The sequence below is a fragment of the Hyla sarda genome, chromosome 9 (genome assembly GCF_029499605.1).
Source record: "Hyla sarda isolate aHylSar1 chromosome 9, aHylSar1.hap1, whole genome shotgun sequence".
NCBI lineage: Eukaryota > Metazoa > Chordata > Amphibia > Anura > Hylidae > Hyla > Hyla sarda.
In genome coordinates this window covers 21,697,279-21,714,855 of record NC_079197.1, presented here as the reverse complement: position 1 = coordinate 21,714,855, position 17,577 = coordinate 21,697,279, and the positions used below count along the sequence as shown (strand labels likewise).

Below are 17,577 nucleotides of genomic sequence, written 5' to 3'. Positions count from 1 at the left end.
GCTGCCCCATTGGGTGCCTAGGGTGAAAGAACCTGACCGGCCGCACAGAGCCCAAACCTGAACCCCATCAAACACCTCCGGGATGATCTAGAATGGAGATTGGGAGTCAGACACCCTTCAATATCAGTGTCTGATCTCACAAATGCTTCTGGATGAATGGACAGAAATTCCCACAGACAATGGAAGAATCATGAAGAAAGTCTTCCCAGAAGAATGGACGCTGTTAGACATGAATAATTCCTGTGCCTGTACTTCAATGTAGGACAAGGAGCACCTTCTGGAGTTTAAAGGGGTACTCCCATGGAAAAAGTTTTTTTTATTTTTAAATCAACTGGTGCCATAAAGTTAAAGGGGTACTCCGCCCCTAGACATCTTATCCCCTATCCAAAGGATAGGGGATAAGATGTCAGATCGCCGGGGTCCCGCTGCTGCAGCACCCCGCTATCATTACTGCGCAGAGCGAGATCGCTCTGCACGTAATGACGGGCAATACAGGGGCCGGAGCATCGTGACGTCACGGCTCCGCCCCTCGTGACATCACGGCCCGCCCCCGTCAATGCAAGTCTATGGCAGGGGGCGTGACGACCGCCACGCCCCCTGCCATAGACTTGCATTAAGGGAACGGGCCGTGATGTCATGAGGGGCGGAGCCATGACGTCACGCTGCTCCGGCCCCTGTATCGCCCGTCATTACGCACAGAGCGAACTTGCTCTGTGCAGTAATGATGGCGGGGTGCTGCAGCGGCGATCCCCGGGGTCCCCAGCAGCGGGGTTGGGGATAGGGGATAAGATGCCAGGGGCAGAGTACCCCTTTAAACAAATTACTTCTATTAAAAAAATCTTAATCCTTCCAGTACTTTTTAGGGGCTGTATACTACAGAGGAAATGCTTTACTTTTTAGATTTCTCTGATGTCATGACCACAGTGCTCTCTGCTGACCTCTGCTGTCCATTTTAGGAACTGTCCAGAGCAGGAGAAAATCCCCATAGCAAACATATGCTGCTCTGGACAGTTCCTAAAATGGACAGCAGAGGTCAGCAGAGAGCACTGTGGTCACAACATCATAGAAATCTAAAAAGTAAAGCCTTTGCTCTGTAGTATACAGCCCCTAAAAAGTACTGGAAGGATTAAGATTTTTTAATAGGAGTGATTTACAAATCTGTTTAACTTTCTGGCACCAGTTGATATTAAAAAAAAAAAAAAAAAGTTTTCCACAGGAGTACCCCTTTAACCTGCAATGTTTTTATACACAATGCTTTTTTGCACTGATGCCAAACATTTCCAACAGCTCGGGGCAGGTTTCCCGCTACGAGGAACGCCATTGACGGCGAGGCGCTGGACAATGAAGCCAGGTTCTCCTGCAACAGCTGCAGAGACTGCATCCCCGATACCACCTGGAATAAGGAGAGGGAGATCACATTAAAGGATTTAGCTATTGTTGTACATGAAGAACGCAACACGTGTGAATTACCAATGACCTCCTACAACATTCATTGCTTAGGATGTAAACATGCAAGGTGGGCCAGAGGACTGACAGCATAGAACAGTGGTCTTCAACCTGCGGACCTCCAGATGTTGCAAAACAACAACTCCCAGCATGCCCGGACAGCCAACGGCTGTCCGGGCATGCTGGGAGTTGTAGTTTTGCAACATCTGGAGGTCCGCAGGTTGAAGACCACTGGTAGAGAGGAGCGAACTTACAGTAAATTCGATTCGTCACAAACTTCTCGGCTCGGCAGTTGATTACTTATCCTGCGTAAATTAGTTCAGCTTTCCGGTGCTCCTGTGGGCTGGAAAAGGTGGATACATTCCTAGGAAAGAGTCTCCTAGGACTGTATCCACCTTTTCCAGCCCACCGGAGCACCTGAAAGCTGAACAAATTTATGCAGGAAAAGTCATCAACTGCCGAGCCGAGAAGTTCGTGACGAACCGAATTTACTGTAAGTTCGCTCATCTCTAACCACTGGCATAGAACATAAACGCCATAATTGGAAAAACAATTAACTAGATTTTGAAAGCTATGGCAATAGCGCCACCTACAGGCTGCAACTGTGAAGACCTTACAAGTTTTCTGGGAAGTGAATAGTCATAATAATAAGCCATCTGAAACTGCCATCTAAAGTGCTTCTTAAGTGTGATATCAAGAACTATACCAGAATTGAGCCAGAAGGGAACAAAAGGGAACTAACTCAACATTATAACTACAAAAGTAAGTCACTCTTTTCAGAAAAAACAAAAACCAAACATGCACACGCTTATTACTTACATCATTGCGATACATTTTCTCTTCTATCCCCCACCGATATACATCTGTCCATGCCTCCTTCCCTCACCTATGTATTGCTCGCATGCACTGCTCATCATCATAAACCATAGTCATGGCATATAGAACTTCTAAATTATATTAGTGGGGGCACCAATTTTATAAAGATGTGTTTCTTAACCAGTGTGCCTCCAGCTGTTGCAAAACTGCAACTCCTAGCATGCTTGGACACAGACCCAGGCATGCTGGAAATTGCAGTTTTGCAACAGCTGGAGGCACACTGGTTGGGAACCACTGTTAGAGATGTACTTATTTTTTTTTTTTTAATCAACTGGTGCCAGAAAGTTAAACTGATTTGTAAATTACTTCTATTAAAAAATCTTAATCCTTCCAGTACTTATTAGCTGCTGAATACAACAGAGGAAATTATTTTCCTTTTGGAACACAGAGCTCTCTGCTGACATCATGACCACAGTGCTCTCTGCTGACATCTCTGTCTATTTTAGGAACTGTCCAGAGCAGCATAGGTTTGCTATGGGGATTTTCTCCTACTCTGGACAGTTCTTAAAATGGACAGAGATGTCAGCAGAGAGCTCTGTGTTCCAAAAAGAAAAGAATTTCCTCTGTAGTTTATTCAGCAGCTAATAAGTACTGGAAGGATTAAGATTTTTTTTTTAATAGAAGTAATTTACAAATCTGTTTAACTTTCTGGCACCAGTTGATAAAAAAAAAAAAAAAAGGTTTCCACCGGAGTACCCCTTTAATTGAGCACTCAGCTCCCAGCCATTTCTTAACATCATGCCATCCATGGGTCCACCGCATACTACATGTGCAGGGTAAACGTTGGGCAGAGAGATTAGAACCTTAGCTGAGCATCTGCACTGGCTATTACCTTCTTTGTAGTGGTCCTCCACCGTGATGAATGGTCGCGGCATCCAGGGGTTTAATGGTAAATGGATCGACCACACAGATATTAATGCCTAAAGAAAAAAATTGAACAGGGCCAGTCAACAAAAAATAAATAAAATAAAAAAAACACACAACAACATCCAACAAAGACTACACAAGCGGCCCTCCAGCCATCCAGCTTTTTGAGGCTCTCATCGGCACATTAGGCTTCCTTTTAGACCAGATGTCACATGACCACCAATCAGCTGCCTCCAAGCACCGAATGTGACCGTATGACACATGACTGATTGAGCAAATTTCATGTGACAACTGCAACCAAAAGGATGACCGGAAAACTAACATGAGCCTGAACTTGGGATAATGCCCAGTTTGGATCTGGAGCAGTTGCTTTCTTTGCTTTAAATAAAACACTTTAAAGGGGTACTCCGGTGAAAACCTTTTTTCTTTTAAATCAACTGGTGGCAGAAAGTTAAACATATTTGTAAATTACTTCTATTAAAAAATCTTAATCCTTCCAGTACTTATTAGCTGCTGAACGCTACAGAGGGAATTCCTTTATTTTTGGAACACTGATGACATCACGACCACAGTGCTCTCTGCTGACATCTGTCCATTTTAGCAACTGTGCATAGCAGATGTATGCTAAGGGCAGCATGGAGGCTCAGTGGTTTGCAGTGCTGGGGACTTGGGTTCAAATCCCAGTAAGGACAACAATAAATAAAGCGTTATTATTATTATTATAATAACGTCAGCAGAGAGAACTGTGCTTGTGATGTCATCAGAGAACATTCCAAAAAGAAAAGAATTTCCTCTGTAGTATTCAGCAGCTTATAAGTACAGGAAGGATTAAGATTTTTTTAATAGAAGTAATTTACAAATATGTTTAACTTTCTGCCACCAGTTGATTTAAAAGAAAAAAGGTTTTCACCGGAGTACCCCTTTAAAACTCTTTTAGGGTCTTTAGGATGTATCATTACTGATCAGAACTCCTTGATAGGATTGTCTTACATATCCTGGAATAACAGGGACATTACAGATAAATTAGCTTTAGAATTAACACTGCTGTCTGGAGCAGATCAGACCCTAAACAGAATGGAGGAGGGGTAAAATTATTTATATATACATATATATATATATATTTATTATATTCATATACACACTATACGGCATGTGGTCCTTTTCTCAACACGTCCTTTAGACAGGTTGAGCGATGACCCCTTAGCAGAGTGTTAGTGTGAACCTATCCTTATTACTGAAGCAGACGTGTCAGGAGATCGTGCACGTCTGCCAAGTATCCTTACGACCAGTTACTTGCTCCAAGTAGTGAAATCTATACCGGATCTTACTAGAAGTCTCACAGCCTCACGTCAGTATAAAGTTCTAAGCAGTTTCACCTTGTTTTGCGAGTTCATCTGCTGCCGCCAGAGCCTCATGTAAAGTGACACCAGCACCAATAACCGTGACCCTGTCTGTATCACTTTGGCGTACGACCTGTATAGGAGAGGAAGAAGTTATTAAAGCTTCCAAACCAGATCGTGACCATGGAAGACGACACAAGGACTCGGGATTTTACCTTGGCTTGACCAATTTCAAACTTTTCTTCCGGAGAGTAGATTATTGCAGTGTCCGGCCGGCTGGTACGGATGAAGCAGATGCCCTACAATGTAAAGGGGTAAGAAGAGGTTAGCACAGTGGTCAATGTCCATGCATGATGGGAGTTAGTCTTTCCACAGCTGGAGAGCCACATGTGGGGGGGGGGGGGGGGCAAATAGCAGATTGATCTGCTCTTGAATATGGCACTGTCTGTACATGGTATGAAATTGGGAACAGAACAATATAGATTATATGGGATTCATCTAGAAGGTGTGGATGTGTAACACTTACTGGAGTATTAGCGGCTAGAGCGACTGCATATTCTGTGGATACACCATCACTGGGGTAGAAGATTGTACAAGATGGAATGGCACGGAACATGGCGAGATCTTCCAATGCCATCTGAGAGGGACCGTCCTCTCCTGAAACACAGAAAACAATGTAGAGGAGGTTAAAAAAACAAACAAAAAAAAACACTTTGAACCCCAAAATATAGGCTAAGGACACCACTACATTATTCAGAAAGGACTTTACTGAAATACTGAAGACAGATATAGAACAGACAATAAATTGCCTAGCAGTATAGAAATTGTATTCTTCATATCTGTAGCCTACCACTATTATTCATCTTAATGAATGAACTCACATATTCCCATAAAGTGTTAGGTCAGAATTATTCAGGCCCATGGACTATTTTAACATTGTCCACAATTTGATGTCTTATAAGATGGTGTGTGCTTTCTACTTATGGCCTGTATCACTACATGACTTAACCCATTAACCTCTCCAGACTATTGGAACTGGAGACATTTGTACAACTAACAATATACACTGCTCAAAAAAATAAAGGGAACACTAAGATAACACATCCTAGATCTGAATGAATGAACTAATCGTATGAAATACTTTCCTCTTTACATAGCTGAATGTGCTGACAACAAAATCACAAAAAAATTATCAATGTAAATCAAATTTATCAACCCATGGAGGTCTGGATATGGAGTCACACTCAAAATCAAAGTGGAAAACCCCACTACAGGCTGATCCAACTTTATGTAATGTCCTTAAAACAAGTCACAATGAGGCTCAGTAGTGTGTGTGGCCTCCACGTGCCCGTATGACCTCCCTACAACGACTGGGCATGCTCCTGATGAGGTGGGGGATGGTCTCCTGAGGGATGTCCTCCCAGACCTGGACTAAAGCATCCGCCAACTCCTGGACAGTCTGTAGTGCAACGTGGTGTTGGTGGATGGAGCGAGACATGATGTCCCAGATGTGCTCAATCAGATTCAAGTCTGGGGAACGGGCGGGCCAGTCCATAGCATCAATGCCTTCCTCTTGCAGGAACTGCTGACACACTCCAGCCACATGAGGTCTAGTATTGTCTTGCATTAGGAGGAACCCAGGGCCAACCGCACCAGCATATGGTCTCACAAGGGGTCTGAGGATCTCATCTCGGTACCTAATGACAGTCAGGCTACCTCTGGCAAGCATATGGAGGGCTGTGCGGCCCCCCAAAGAAATGCCACCCCACAACTTTACTGACCCACCACCAAACTAGTCGTGCTGGAGGATGTTGCAGGCAGCAGAACGTTCTCCATGGCATCTCCAGACTCTGTCACATCTGTCACATGTACTCAGTGTGAACCTGCTTTCATCTGTGAAGAGCATCGGGAGCCAGTGGCAAATTTGCCAATCTCGGTGTTCTCTGGCAAATGCCAAACGTCCTGCACGGTGTTTGGCTGAAAGCACAACCCCCACCTGTGGACGTCAGGCCCTCATACCACCCTCATGGAGTCTGTTTCTGATCGTTTGAGTGGACACATGCACATTTGTGACCTGCTGGAGGTCATTTTGCAGGGCTCTGGCAGTGCTCCTACTGCTCCTTCTTGCACAAAGGCGGAGGTAGCGGTCCTGCTGCTGGGTTGTTGCCCTCCTACGGCCTCCTCCACGTCTCCTGATGTCGGCTACGCCGACGCCCCTCATTACGGCCATGCCCCCTCAATGCAAGTCTAATGGAGGGGGTGTGATGTCTGTCATGACCCCTCCCTTAAACTTGCATTGAGGGGGCATGGCCATGATGTCACTAGGGGTGTGGCCGACCCCCACAGTGTAAACGCAACGTTCGGAGCATTTCGTTCCCAATGCTGGCCAGTGGAGTACCCCTTTAAGAGCATGAATACCCATAGGTGGAAATAGAGACAGTTTGTCCGTGCAGCACATGTTGAGGTTCACTTACCCATGGTGGCTCTAAGTCAAGTTCCCCTATAGGCTTATGCAGCTTTACCCAACCTGTTGCAATATTACAACTCCCCTCATGCCTGTCACAGGTTGGGAGACACTGGTCTAACGATTAAGTTCCCCCTAGGATTATGGTGCCCCCTAGAGACATGCTGACTATTATGGTGGTTGAATACAATAGACAGACGAGAGATCAAGGATAGAGTAAAACTGCACAATGCTTTAAGAGCAGGTGTCAGAACTAGCGATTAAAATGGATCATAGTCAGACCCGACTGATCAGGCATTGATAACCTATCCTAAGATACATTAAGACATTGATCAAGGGGCCTTACCATGTTCTGTTCCGCAATAAAGCATTCAATGAAGCGGTCAGGGTGCTCATTCTTAAAGATCACAGAGAAAGTAGAGTTTTTAGTATCACCATCTAGGGCGACAACTCTGTTACTCGCGTGGCCAAGTTTAGCGAGAGCCAGTCCGTATGCTTTACGTGTTGCTATCTGCAAGAAGAATAAAAGTCAAATGGCTGTTCTGTAAAAGAAAACTCAACTTATTTATGCTGCCTGAACCACAGTGAATATTGCTCCCCTTTTCTCTATAGCTCACCCTCAGAAGCAGCAGCAGCATGGAGGACATTATAGCGCAATACTGAAGAGTGTAAGCTGTGAAACCGGCACTGAGACGAGAACAAGCACTACATGCTGCAGCCCCTGGATCTGTTGTCGCTCCCCATCAACATATTTGCTATATTCCATCACTTATGATTAGTGGGAGTGCGATCTCTTGGACCCCCTATAATCAGCACTGCAGTGAATGGGGGACAGAAACAGTTGGCTAAGTTCATTGTGTAGTGGTGGACCGCAGCTCAGCTGTCGTAACCAGGCTCAGCCACTATGCAGAGAAAGAAGCGTGTATTGTGGGTGCTGTGGCTGTACGGGGCAGCTACAAGGTGGGGGCATATGCAGTCACTGCGCCCATTTCTAGCTTACACTACATCAGTGCGCTACATGTACGGGTATTTTAATACCCAAGCTTAAATGTTTTCCCACCCATAAGATTGTCTCCATCAGGAAGAACAGGATCCAGAGTCCTCTCCTATAGGACTGGTGGAGGGGGCACACAGACAAATCCCTTCCAATGGGAGAAATAAGACCCCCAGCATCGTACACACATCCATTATCCACTGAATGTAGGAGAAGTCTTATTGGGAGAAAAAATCATTCTAAAAAGTGGACCCGTTTCAGACCAGTGTTTCAAAACTACAATTCCCAGCATGCCTGGACAGGCTTTGGCCATCCACGCATGCTGGGAGTTGTAGTTTTGCAACAGCTGGAGGCACCCTTGTTGGGAAAAACTGTTATAGCAACTTTTTCTTGATGTCGTAGCCCGTCAGTCAGTAATATTCACCCAAGCTTAGCCTATGAGTCTCAATGAAAAAGATTATTTAAAATCCTAAGGTATAAAATTCGATCTGATGAAAGCTGTAATGGAAGCCAATCGGCAAAGCTGCTTAACTTTTAAGCCATTTTCTCCATTAATTTGCATAAAATGTATAGAGGCAGCGCTAAGGCATTTCAAAATGAGTATTATAACTTACAGTAATATCTGCAGCTTTCCTTGCGGAAAACCATAGGTTGGAATACTCACAGATTGTATATGAAGACAGTAAAGTGTAAGGGTCCATTCACACTGCGGATAGTTAGCCAACAGAATTCCACCTGCTAAATGCTTGCAGCGGGTCCCACCGAGGTCATTGGCGGTAGGACTGGGCTGTGGTGTATTGTCTCAGACGGCAATGCAGTCCGGGTCTATTCACACGGCAGAATTTCCACCTCAAATGAAAGCCCATAGACGTCTATGGGATTCCGCACTTCCATTCACACTTCTGAATTTCCGCTAGCGGAATTCCCCAAGTGAAAATTCAGAAGTGTGAATGGGAATGCGGAATCCCATAGAAGTCTATGGGCTTTAACCCCTTAAGGACGCAGCCCTTTTTCACCTTAAGGACTGAGCCCTTTTTCGCAATTCTGACCACCGTCGCTTTACGAATTAATAACTCGAAAACGCTTTTACCGAATATTCTGATTCTGAGATTGTTTTTTCGTGACATATTCTACTTTATTTTGGTGGTAAATTTTCGGCGTTACTTGCATCCTTTTTTGGGGAAAAATCCCAAAATTTCATGAAAATTTTTAAAATTTAGCATTTTTCTAACTTTGAAGCTGGATATTTCCAATAACTTTTATTTTTCTTCACAAATACAATATGTCCACTTTATGTTGGCATCATAAAATGGACATACTTTTGCTTCTTGAAAAAATTTGAGGGCTTCAAAGTAGAGCAGCAATTTTCAAAAATTTCATGAAAATTGCTAAATCTGAAGGGACAGATGTTACAGAACTACAACTCCCAGCATGCCTGGGCAGTCTAAGCATGCTGAGAGTTGTAGTTTGGCAACATCTGGAGGGCTACCGTTTGGGCACCACTGTAACAGTGGTCTCCAAACTGTGACCCTCCAGATGCTGGGAGTTGCAGTTTGGCCTTCCTAGTGGTTGCCACAGTAAAGATCACATTACTTTCACTTTCATTTAAGTTTGTTTAAAATGTAATAAAAAAACGGCCACTAGGTGAGTTTGGTCTCCTCCCGGCCTGACAGGAGTCCGAACTCAGGAACTGTTTCTCTGCACTGAGCTTAATTGACAGCTGCACAGAAAGTGAAAGCTCCAGAGATTCTCACAGAAAGCTGCACAGACTGAAAGCTACAGGAGAGCCTTACTGATAGCAACACAGACTGAAACATGCACAGAGCCTGAGGTCTTCTATTCATCCCAGCTCTGCGATCATGTGAGGGCGGAAGTGGTCCCCAAGCAGGCTTCAGTGATGTCATGCCTGCTGGGAAACAACCACTTTCTCCTGCGGGGAAATTGCCCTATGTGAGCAAGAAGAAAGATAAGATACAGAGCCTTTTAAAGCTCTGAATTATTTTTTTAAGGGATATAGGGGTGTTAGGAGTAGCTAGGGAACATAGCCTGAGTTAGTTTAGAACATTTTATTTGGTGACAGGTACTTTTTCATTTGAAACAGAAATTCCGCCATGTGAAGAGACCCTTAGGCAGAATTCTGCCCAAAGAATGAACATGTTTCAACGGCAAAATTCCAGTGTGAACAGAGTAATATAATCCTATTAAAAACAATAAGACTCTGCTGCAAACAGAATTCCGACATCTGCAGTGTGAACAAGCCCTTAGAGGACATGTCCAGTCTACAGGCAACTTTAGTTTTATGTGCCTGCTGCACTCGGGTAATATGTAATTCAACCAGCATCAGCAACATGACGATGGCAGCAGACAAGTATAGTCACAATTCTGAGTGCAGCATACCCCCATCCTAGGATAGTAGAATATATAAATCCAGATACATACGGGTGTAGGATGTCCTTCTAGGTCACAGTCTATCTTCCTTAAGTTGAGCAGCTCAGATTCCTTGATGTGACCGGCTTCTGCTCATGCAGCATACAAAGTGGGCGCAGCGTGACCCTGTTAATAGGGAAAACCACAAGTTTTTTTAAACAAAAGTCCATCAGATCACTGCAGGCACTTGTGCCACCTTCATTGTTTATGCAGGCACTGCAGCCAATCCATATGGGCCGCTGTACTTAAAGGGGTATTCTGGCCAAATACATCTTATCCCCTATCCTTTGGATAAGATGTCTGATAGCGGGGGGGGGGGGGGGGGGTCACAGCCCCATGATCTCTGCACAGCACCCGCATTCTATGTGGGGCTGCTTCTCCAGTCTCAGAAACCATTTCTTCATCACAGCCCACTGGCCCACTTGCATCCACCTTCCCTGATTGGCTGGACTTTCCATGATGGGGGAACGCCCCCTGGGCACATGAGCCTGTTTGTTGTTATGCAAATATCTTGGCACTGGAAAGGACTATAGAGATAAAGTTATGCCTGGAATCATGACTACTAGCCCCATCTAACCATGGGATTATTTACACCAGTTTTCCCCACTGAAGGGAGATTCCAAAAACTGGTAGCTGGGCCTTTGATCCCACACCTTTCCTTGTAACCAGACACGGCCGTCCTCACCTTTGACAGAACAAAACGGTCGTTGTTATAGTTGCCAGGGTCAGCCGCATCATATTTCATGGTGTTGAAGAAGAGAACAGACAATATTTCGGCGGCGCTGCAGCAGGATGTAGGATGCCTGTCACATGGAGCAGAACATTACACAGTTAATACGTGGACTATAGACTGTGCCCTATAACACAAAGCATATGATGGCAGAACATGGAAGAAATAGGAAGGAGAAAAGAATCTTCTGATGGTCGTGTATGGTGGGGTCACATTGGCACTACACAAAGGGTAGGGTGGGCACTAATGACCATGAAACTGTGAGGGGAGATGGGGAGGGGGACTCATTACCGAGACAAAGAGGAGATGAGGGGGGCACACTATTGACAGTGACAAGATGAGGGGGGCCACTTATGACATGGTGAGGAGATGAGATAGGGACACTTATGACCGTTACACAGTGTGTAGATGAGGGGAGGGGGACACTTATTACAGAGACATAGGGTGGAGATGGGGGGAGCCCCACATATGACCATGACAGTAAGGAGATGGGGGGGGGACACTTGACCGTGACAAGATGAGGGGGCCACTTATGAAAAGGTGGGAGATGAGGTGGGGACATGAATGACCATGACAACGTTATTAGATGAGGGAGGACACTATTGACTGACACAGTAAGATGATGAGGGGGCTCTATTGATCGTGACACTGTAAGGATATGAGGGAGGACAGATGAAGGACCCTCTTATGGATTTCACATGTTAGCGCTCATCCACCCTCCATGTCATAAGCCACATACCCCCAGACAATTATTTGGACAGACTGACATTTTGATGCCGCCTATAACCCACGAGCCAAGGCCAGAGGATAATATGTAACTCCATCCTGACCAGTGTACAACACACAATGCCTGCATGTACTTGTTAGTCTAACCTTGTAAACTACCCCCAATGGGAAGCCATCAGTGTTACAGACCCCTTTTTTGGGGTAGTCATGAAAATAGTGGGATCATCTTTCTCCAGTCTATTATATCTGACCAGTAGTAAGATTAGGATGATGGACAGCAGGCGGGGGAAGACACACGTGACTGGATTGGATGTATCTGAAGCCAAGCACATGGGGGCAGCATGCCACAAAGAGAGCACAGGTCAGTCTCCTCAGCCCTGCCCTTTGTCTGCATAGATCTAATCACTGACTGTTGCAATTCAGAGTACAGCAACTTTATATCTGGACTGGTTTTGATAAATCTCCTCATAGTGTGTGAGACTGACTGTTTACAACACAGCATGCACACAGCTAGTGAGAGTGAAAGCAATTGTCTGGCAGCCATTACAGAGCTGCACTGACTTCTGGGAGTTGTAGTCTGTGCAGCAAGCAAGGAGCGTCCAAAACCACATGGATAACTACGGGAGACACAGAACAGGTATTGTGGTGGCTTTGGGACATTTTCCTTTTTCTTAACTTCCCCGGAGTACCCCTTTAACCCAGTGTTCCCCAAGCTGTTGCAACACTACAACTCCCAGCATGCCCAGAGTGCTACAACTTGATCTATACATAATAGTCAATTATATACAGCCCTGTTTGATGTATATATAATACTGGTCAATTATATACAGCCCTGTTTGATCTATATATAATACTGGTCAATTATATACAGCCCTGTGTGTTGTATACAATATAACGGTAAATAATGGTGAATTATATAGAACTTAGAGAGATTTATCAAAACCTGTCCATAGGAAAAGTAGTGACATTTCTCATAGCAACCAATCAGATTCTATTTTCCAGAAGTCTTTTTGGAATCTGATTTGTTACTATGGGCAACTGCACCACTTTTCCTTTGCACCGGTTTCAGTAAATCTCCCTGGTGTAGACTTTGTGATGCCACTTCTTGCAGACACATTGTACATATTCCAAATCTTCCGTATTCTGGAATCTGATTAGTTGTCATTGGTCTCCGCACTAGTGATTGTACACCCACTTGTGATGTATATAGTATAGGTTTAGTATATGTTCCTGTATAGTATATGTATAGTATATGTTTAGTATATGTTTCTGTATAGTATATGTTTGGTATATGTTTCTGTATAGTATATGTATAGTATATGTTCCTGTATAGTATATGTATAGTATATGTTTCTGTATAGTATATGTATAGTATATGTTTCTGTATAGTATATGTATAGTATATGTTTGGTATATGTTTCTGTATAGTATATGTATAGTATATGTTTCTGTATAGTATATGTTTAGTATATGTTTCTGTATAGTATATGTATAGTATATGTTTCTGTATAGTATATGTATAGTTTATGTTTCTGTATAGTATATGTATAGTATATGTTTTTGTATAGTATATGTATAGTTTATGTTTCTGTATAGTATATGTATAGTATATGTTTCTGTATAGTATATGTATAGTATATGTTCCTGTATGGTATATGTTTAGTATATGTTTCTGTATAGTATATGTATAGTATATGTCTCTGTATAGTATATGTTTGGTATATGTTTCTGTATAGTATATGTTTGGTATATGTTTCTGTATAGTATATGTATAGTATATGTTTGGTATATGTTTCTGTATAGTATATGTTTCTGTATAGTATATGTTTAGTATGTTTCTGTATAGTATATGTATAGTATATGTTTCTGTTTAGTATATGTATAGTATATGTCTCTGTATAGTATATGTTTGGTATATGTTTCTGTATAGTATATGTTTGGTATATGTTTCTGTATAGTATAAGTATAGTATATGTTTGGTATATGTTTCTGTATAGTATATGTTTCTGTATAGTATATGTTTAGTATATGTTTCTGTATAGTATATGTTTAGTATATGTCTCTGTATAGTATATGTTTGGTATATGTTTCTGTATAGTATATGTTTGGTATATGTTTCTGTATAGTATATGTATAGTATATGTTTGGTATATGTTTCTGTATAGTATATGTTTCTGTATAGTATATGTTTAGTATATGTTTCTGTATAGTATATGTTTAGTATATGTTTCTGTATAGTATATGTATAGTATATGTTTCTGTATAGTATAGGTTTAGTATATTTTCTGTATAGTATATGTATAGTATATGTTTCTGTATAGTATATGTATAGTATATGTATAGTATATGTTTCTGTATAGTATAGGTTTAGTATATTTTCTGTATAGTATATGTATAGTATATGTTTCTGTATAGTATATGTATAGTATATGTTTCTGTATAGTATATGTATAGTATATGTATCTTTATAGTATATGTATAGTATATGTTTCTGTATAGTATATGTATAGTATATGTTTCTGTATAGTATATGTATAGTATATGTATAGTAAATGTTTCTGTATAGTATATGTATAGTATATGTTTCTGTATAGTATATGTTTGGTATATGTTTCTGTATAGTATATGTATAGTATATGTTTCTGTATAGTATATGTTTTTGTATAGTATAGTATATGTTTCTGTATAGTATATGTTTAGTATATGTTTCTGTATAGTATATGTTTAGTATAAGGTTTCTGTGTAGCATATGTTTTGGTATAATATATGCTTGGTATATGTTTCTATATAGTATATATTTGGTATATATTTCTGTATAGTGTATATTTGGTACATGCTTCTGTATAGTATGTGGGAAATTTATCTTACCTGAAATTTCCATTTCCTGGAGTCCGTAAGCAGCACACATATGGGATACATATCTCTGTAGACCCGAACGTAGAAGAGATTTGACTAGCAATAAACAGAAACATTGTTTTAAAGTACTAGAGGAAGATCCCAGGAAGGAATAGAGTGGTGAAAAAAAGGTCTGATTTTTCGAATAAGTTTAAAGAATCTGGATACCAAGGCTGAACCTGTGAAGATTCCATTCAGATGTGCAATAACTGCCTTGACTTGAACTTTCAGGGTGTTCAGCTTTAGACCCTTGTTAAATCCTTCCTGCAAGAATTGTAGAAGAGATGCCACTTCTTCAGGAATCACAAAATTCTTGGTGCACCAAGAAGCCTAAAGGTTCCATACACTAGCATAGACTTTTAGAGTTGCCGGCTTTCTTGAAGCAAGTAAAGTATTGACCAGTTCATTCGAAAGGCCTTGAGATATTAGCGTGGAGCTTTCAAGTTCCAGGCAGACAGGCGTAACCTGCTGAGATCGTGATGGAACAGCCCCGCTTGACATAGGAGGTCTTCGCGAAGAGGCAGCTCGCAAACTTCTACCTTCAAAAGACTCATCGTGAGAGGAAACCAGGCCCTCCGTGGCCAAAACGGGAGAATGGCAATGGCTCTTACCTGTTCATCCCTGATCTTTTTAAGGACTGCTGAAATCAACCGAACTGGAGGAAAGATGTATATGAAAAACTTCTTCCATCTGATCGACAGACCGTCCTATGCTACTGGTCGATCCCCTCTTGTGAGAGAGCAAAATTCTAGGAGCTTCGAATTTTTACAAGTCGCAATAACATCCAAAGCTGGGTTTCCCCACTTCATGGTCAGTTGCTGGAAAACTTCTGGGTTGAGTTTCCATTTGCCCAGAGAAACTTCGTTTCTGCTCAACCAGTCCGCCCTGGTATTGGATGTGCCCTTTATGTGAACTTCTGTCAAGGAAAGTAGGTGATTTTCTGCCCAATGCATTAACTGTGCACACTCCCTCTGAAGTGTTCTGCTTCTCGTACCCCCTTGTTTGTTCACATAAAATACCGATGGGAGGTTGTCAGAACTAATACCGGGTGCTACAGAAGTTTGTCCTGAAAAGGAATAAGAGCCTTCCTTATGGCCCTAAGCTCCTTCATATTAAAGGAGAAGGTTAGCTCTTTCTGTGTCCATTTGTTCTGTACCCATGAGGACCCTAAATGGGCACCCCAACCAGAGCCTGAGGCAACTGTTGTGAGAACTGTAGGAAGATGAGAAATAAGGGACTTGCCTTTCCAAAGACAGTCCTCTTTCAGCCAACACTTGAGATCCTGTTTCACTAAGACTGGAACTTGAATTTTGGAATCCAGAGTCTCTGGACATCTTTCGCAGTTCCCCAGAATGTGATCTTGTAGAACTCTGATATGAACTTTGGCCCATGGAATCGCCTGGATTGCCGAAGTCAGGAGCCCTAGAACCTTCATGGCAAATCTTATTGAACAGTGGTTTAGAGACTTGAGAAGCTGGATCTATTCTTTTATGTTTGAAGATTTTGCCTCTGAAAGATAAAGCTTAATTTCCTGAGTGTCTATCTTGAATCCCAGATAATTGATCCTCTGTGTAGGAGACAAGTGAGACTTTTTGAAGTTTACCAGGAAACCATGCTGATGGAGAAATTTGATCACTAACTTCCAATGTTTCTCGAGGAGGACTCTAGATTGAGCTTTCACCGGCCAGTCGTCCAGGTATGGCATGACACAGATGCCTTGGAGTTTGAGAGCTGCCGTCAGGACTATGATGACACTTGTAAAAACTCGAGGAGCAGACGTTATCCCGAAGGGAAGGCCGGTAAACTGAAGACGTTGAACTCATTCTGGATTCTCCACTGCTATCCTCAAAAACTACCTGTGGCTTTTCAAGATCGGGATGTGAAGGTAAGCATCTTGTAGGTCGATGGACCCCATGAAATCTCCTTTCTGGAGATTGAGAAAAGCTGATTGAATTGACTCCATTTTGAAGCTTTTCTTGTGACAGAACAGATTTAGGAAGGAGAGGTCGATGATGAGCCTCCAGTCTCCCCCGGGTTTGGGGACAGCAACCACCCTGGAATAATGACCTTTCTTCCTCTCCTGAAGAGGAACTTGTTCCAGAACATCCTTCTGGATAAATTGATACACCAAATTGGAGACTATAGGGCCGCTGTTTTTGCTGACGAGATACCTTTCCGGTGTTGTCTTTTTCCTAACTCTAGAGAATAACCTCTTCTTACGATGTCCCGAACCCAGGTGTCCGATGAAGTCCTGTACCATATGCTCTTAAAGAAACGTAATCTGGCACCTACTAGTGCATCTGGAATTGTAGTGTCATAACTCTGAGTTCTTTGAAGAATCTGGCTTCTTTTTCTGGTTACCCCTGAAGTTTTTTCTCCTGTTAGATTGATGAAAGGACACTTGCCTTTTAGGTGATCTCTTATAACTCCGAAATGGTCTCACCAGTTTCTTCTTTTGATAAGGAAAATGAATAACCATAAGGATATCTTTCATATAAGATAGGGCCAGGGAATATTGATAGGATTCAGATTATTGGGCAGACTAGATGGGCCAAATGGTTCTTATCTGCCGACACATTATATGTTTCTATGTTAAAAGACTCCCCTTTATCCTCATTCAGGTCCTTCAAAATGCCTTTAAAGTTGGGGACCAAACATTGATGATGGATCAAATAGTAGACACAAAGTGGCTTTTGGACAGGGTGTCACCTGACCATTGTTTGATCCATAAGGCTCTTCTGGTTGCATTGGATAGAGCCATGGACCTGGATGAGAATTTCAACATATCCAGAGGAGCGTCACACAAAAAATC

At 42.4% G+C, this 17,577-nt stretch overlaps 2 protein-coding genes and 1 long non-coding RNA gene across 3 annotated transcripts in view; all 3 read right to left on the bottom strand.

Annotated features, from left to right (window-relative positions):
• Positions 1–1,226: 1,226 nt before the first annotated feature.
• The window catches only part of LOC130290346 (transketolase-like protein 2), a 33,730-nt gene continuing 17,379 nt past the window's right edge, over positions 1,227–17,577 (bottom strand). Inside the window, exon 14 of the mRNA XM_056537845.1 lies at positions 1,227–1,393. Coding sequence (XP_056393820.1) covers positions 1,227–1,393 — 167 coding nt within the window. The remainder of the gene's footprint in view (positions 1,394–17,577) is intronic.
• LOC130290347 (transketolase-like protein 1) lies at positions 4,495–5,181 on the bottom strand. Its single transcript, XM_056537847.1, has 3 exons — positions 5,056–5,181; positions 4,745–4,828; positions 4,495–4,662 (listed from the first exon to the last, which is right to left on the bottom strand). The coding sequence occupies exons 1-3, from the start codon at positions 5,164–5,166 to the stop codon at positions 4,552–4,554; spliced, it is 306 nt and encodes a 101-aa protein (XP_056393822.1). The 5' UTR covers positions 5,167–5,181; the 3' UTR covers positions 4,495–4,551.
• Positions 7,312–11,337, bottom strand: LOC130290348 (uncharacterized). Its single transcript, XR_008847580.1, has 3 exons — positions 11,100–11,337; positions 10,427–10,540; positions 7,312–7,504 (listed from the first exon to the last, which is right to left on the bottom strand). It is a non-coding gene; the product is annotated as an uncharacterized LOC130290348 (long non-coding RNA).

Excerpts from the sequence above, each read along its gene's own strand:
- LOC130290347 (XM_056537847.1), bottom strand. The coding sequence starts at position 5,166 with ATGGCATTGGAAGATCTCGCCATGTTCCGTGCCATTCCATCTTGTACA. Across the intron at positions 4,829-5,055 it reads CTCTAGCCGCTAATACTCCA|GGCATCTGCTTCATCCGTAC; the intron begins GTAAGTGTTACA and ends TTTACATTGTAG. Across the intron at positions 4,663-4,744 it reads TTGAAATTGGTCAAGCCAAG|GTCGTACGCCAAAGTGATAC; the intron begins GTAAAATCCCGA and ends TCTCCTATACAG.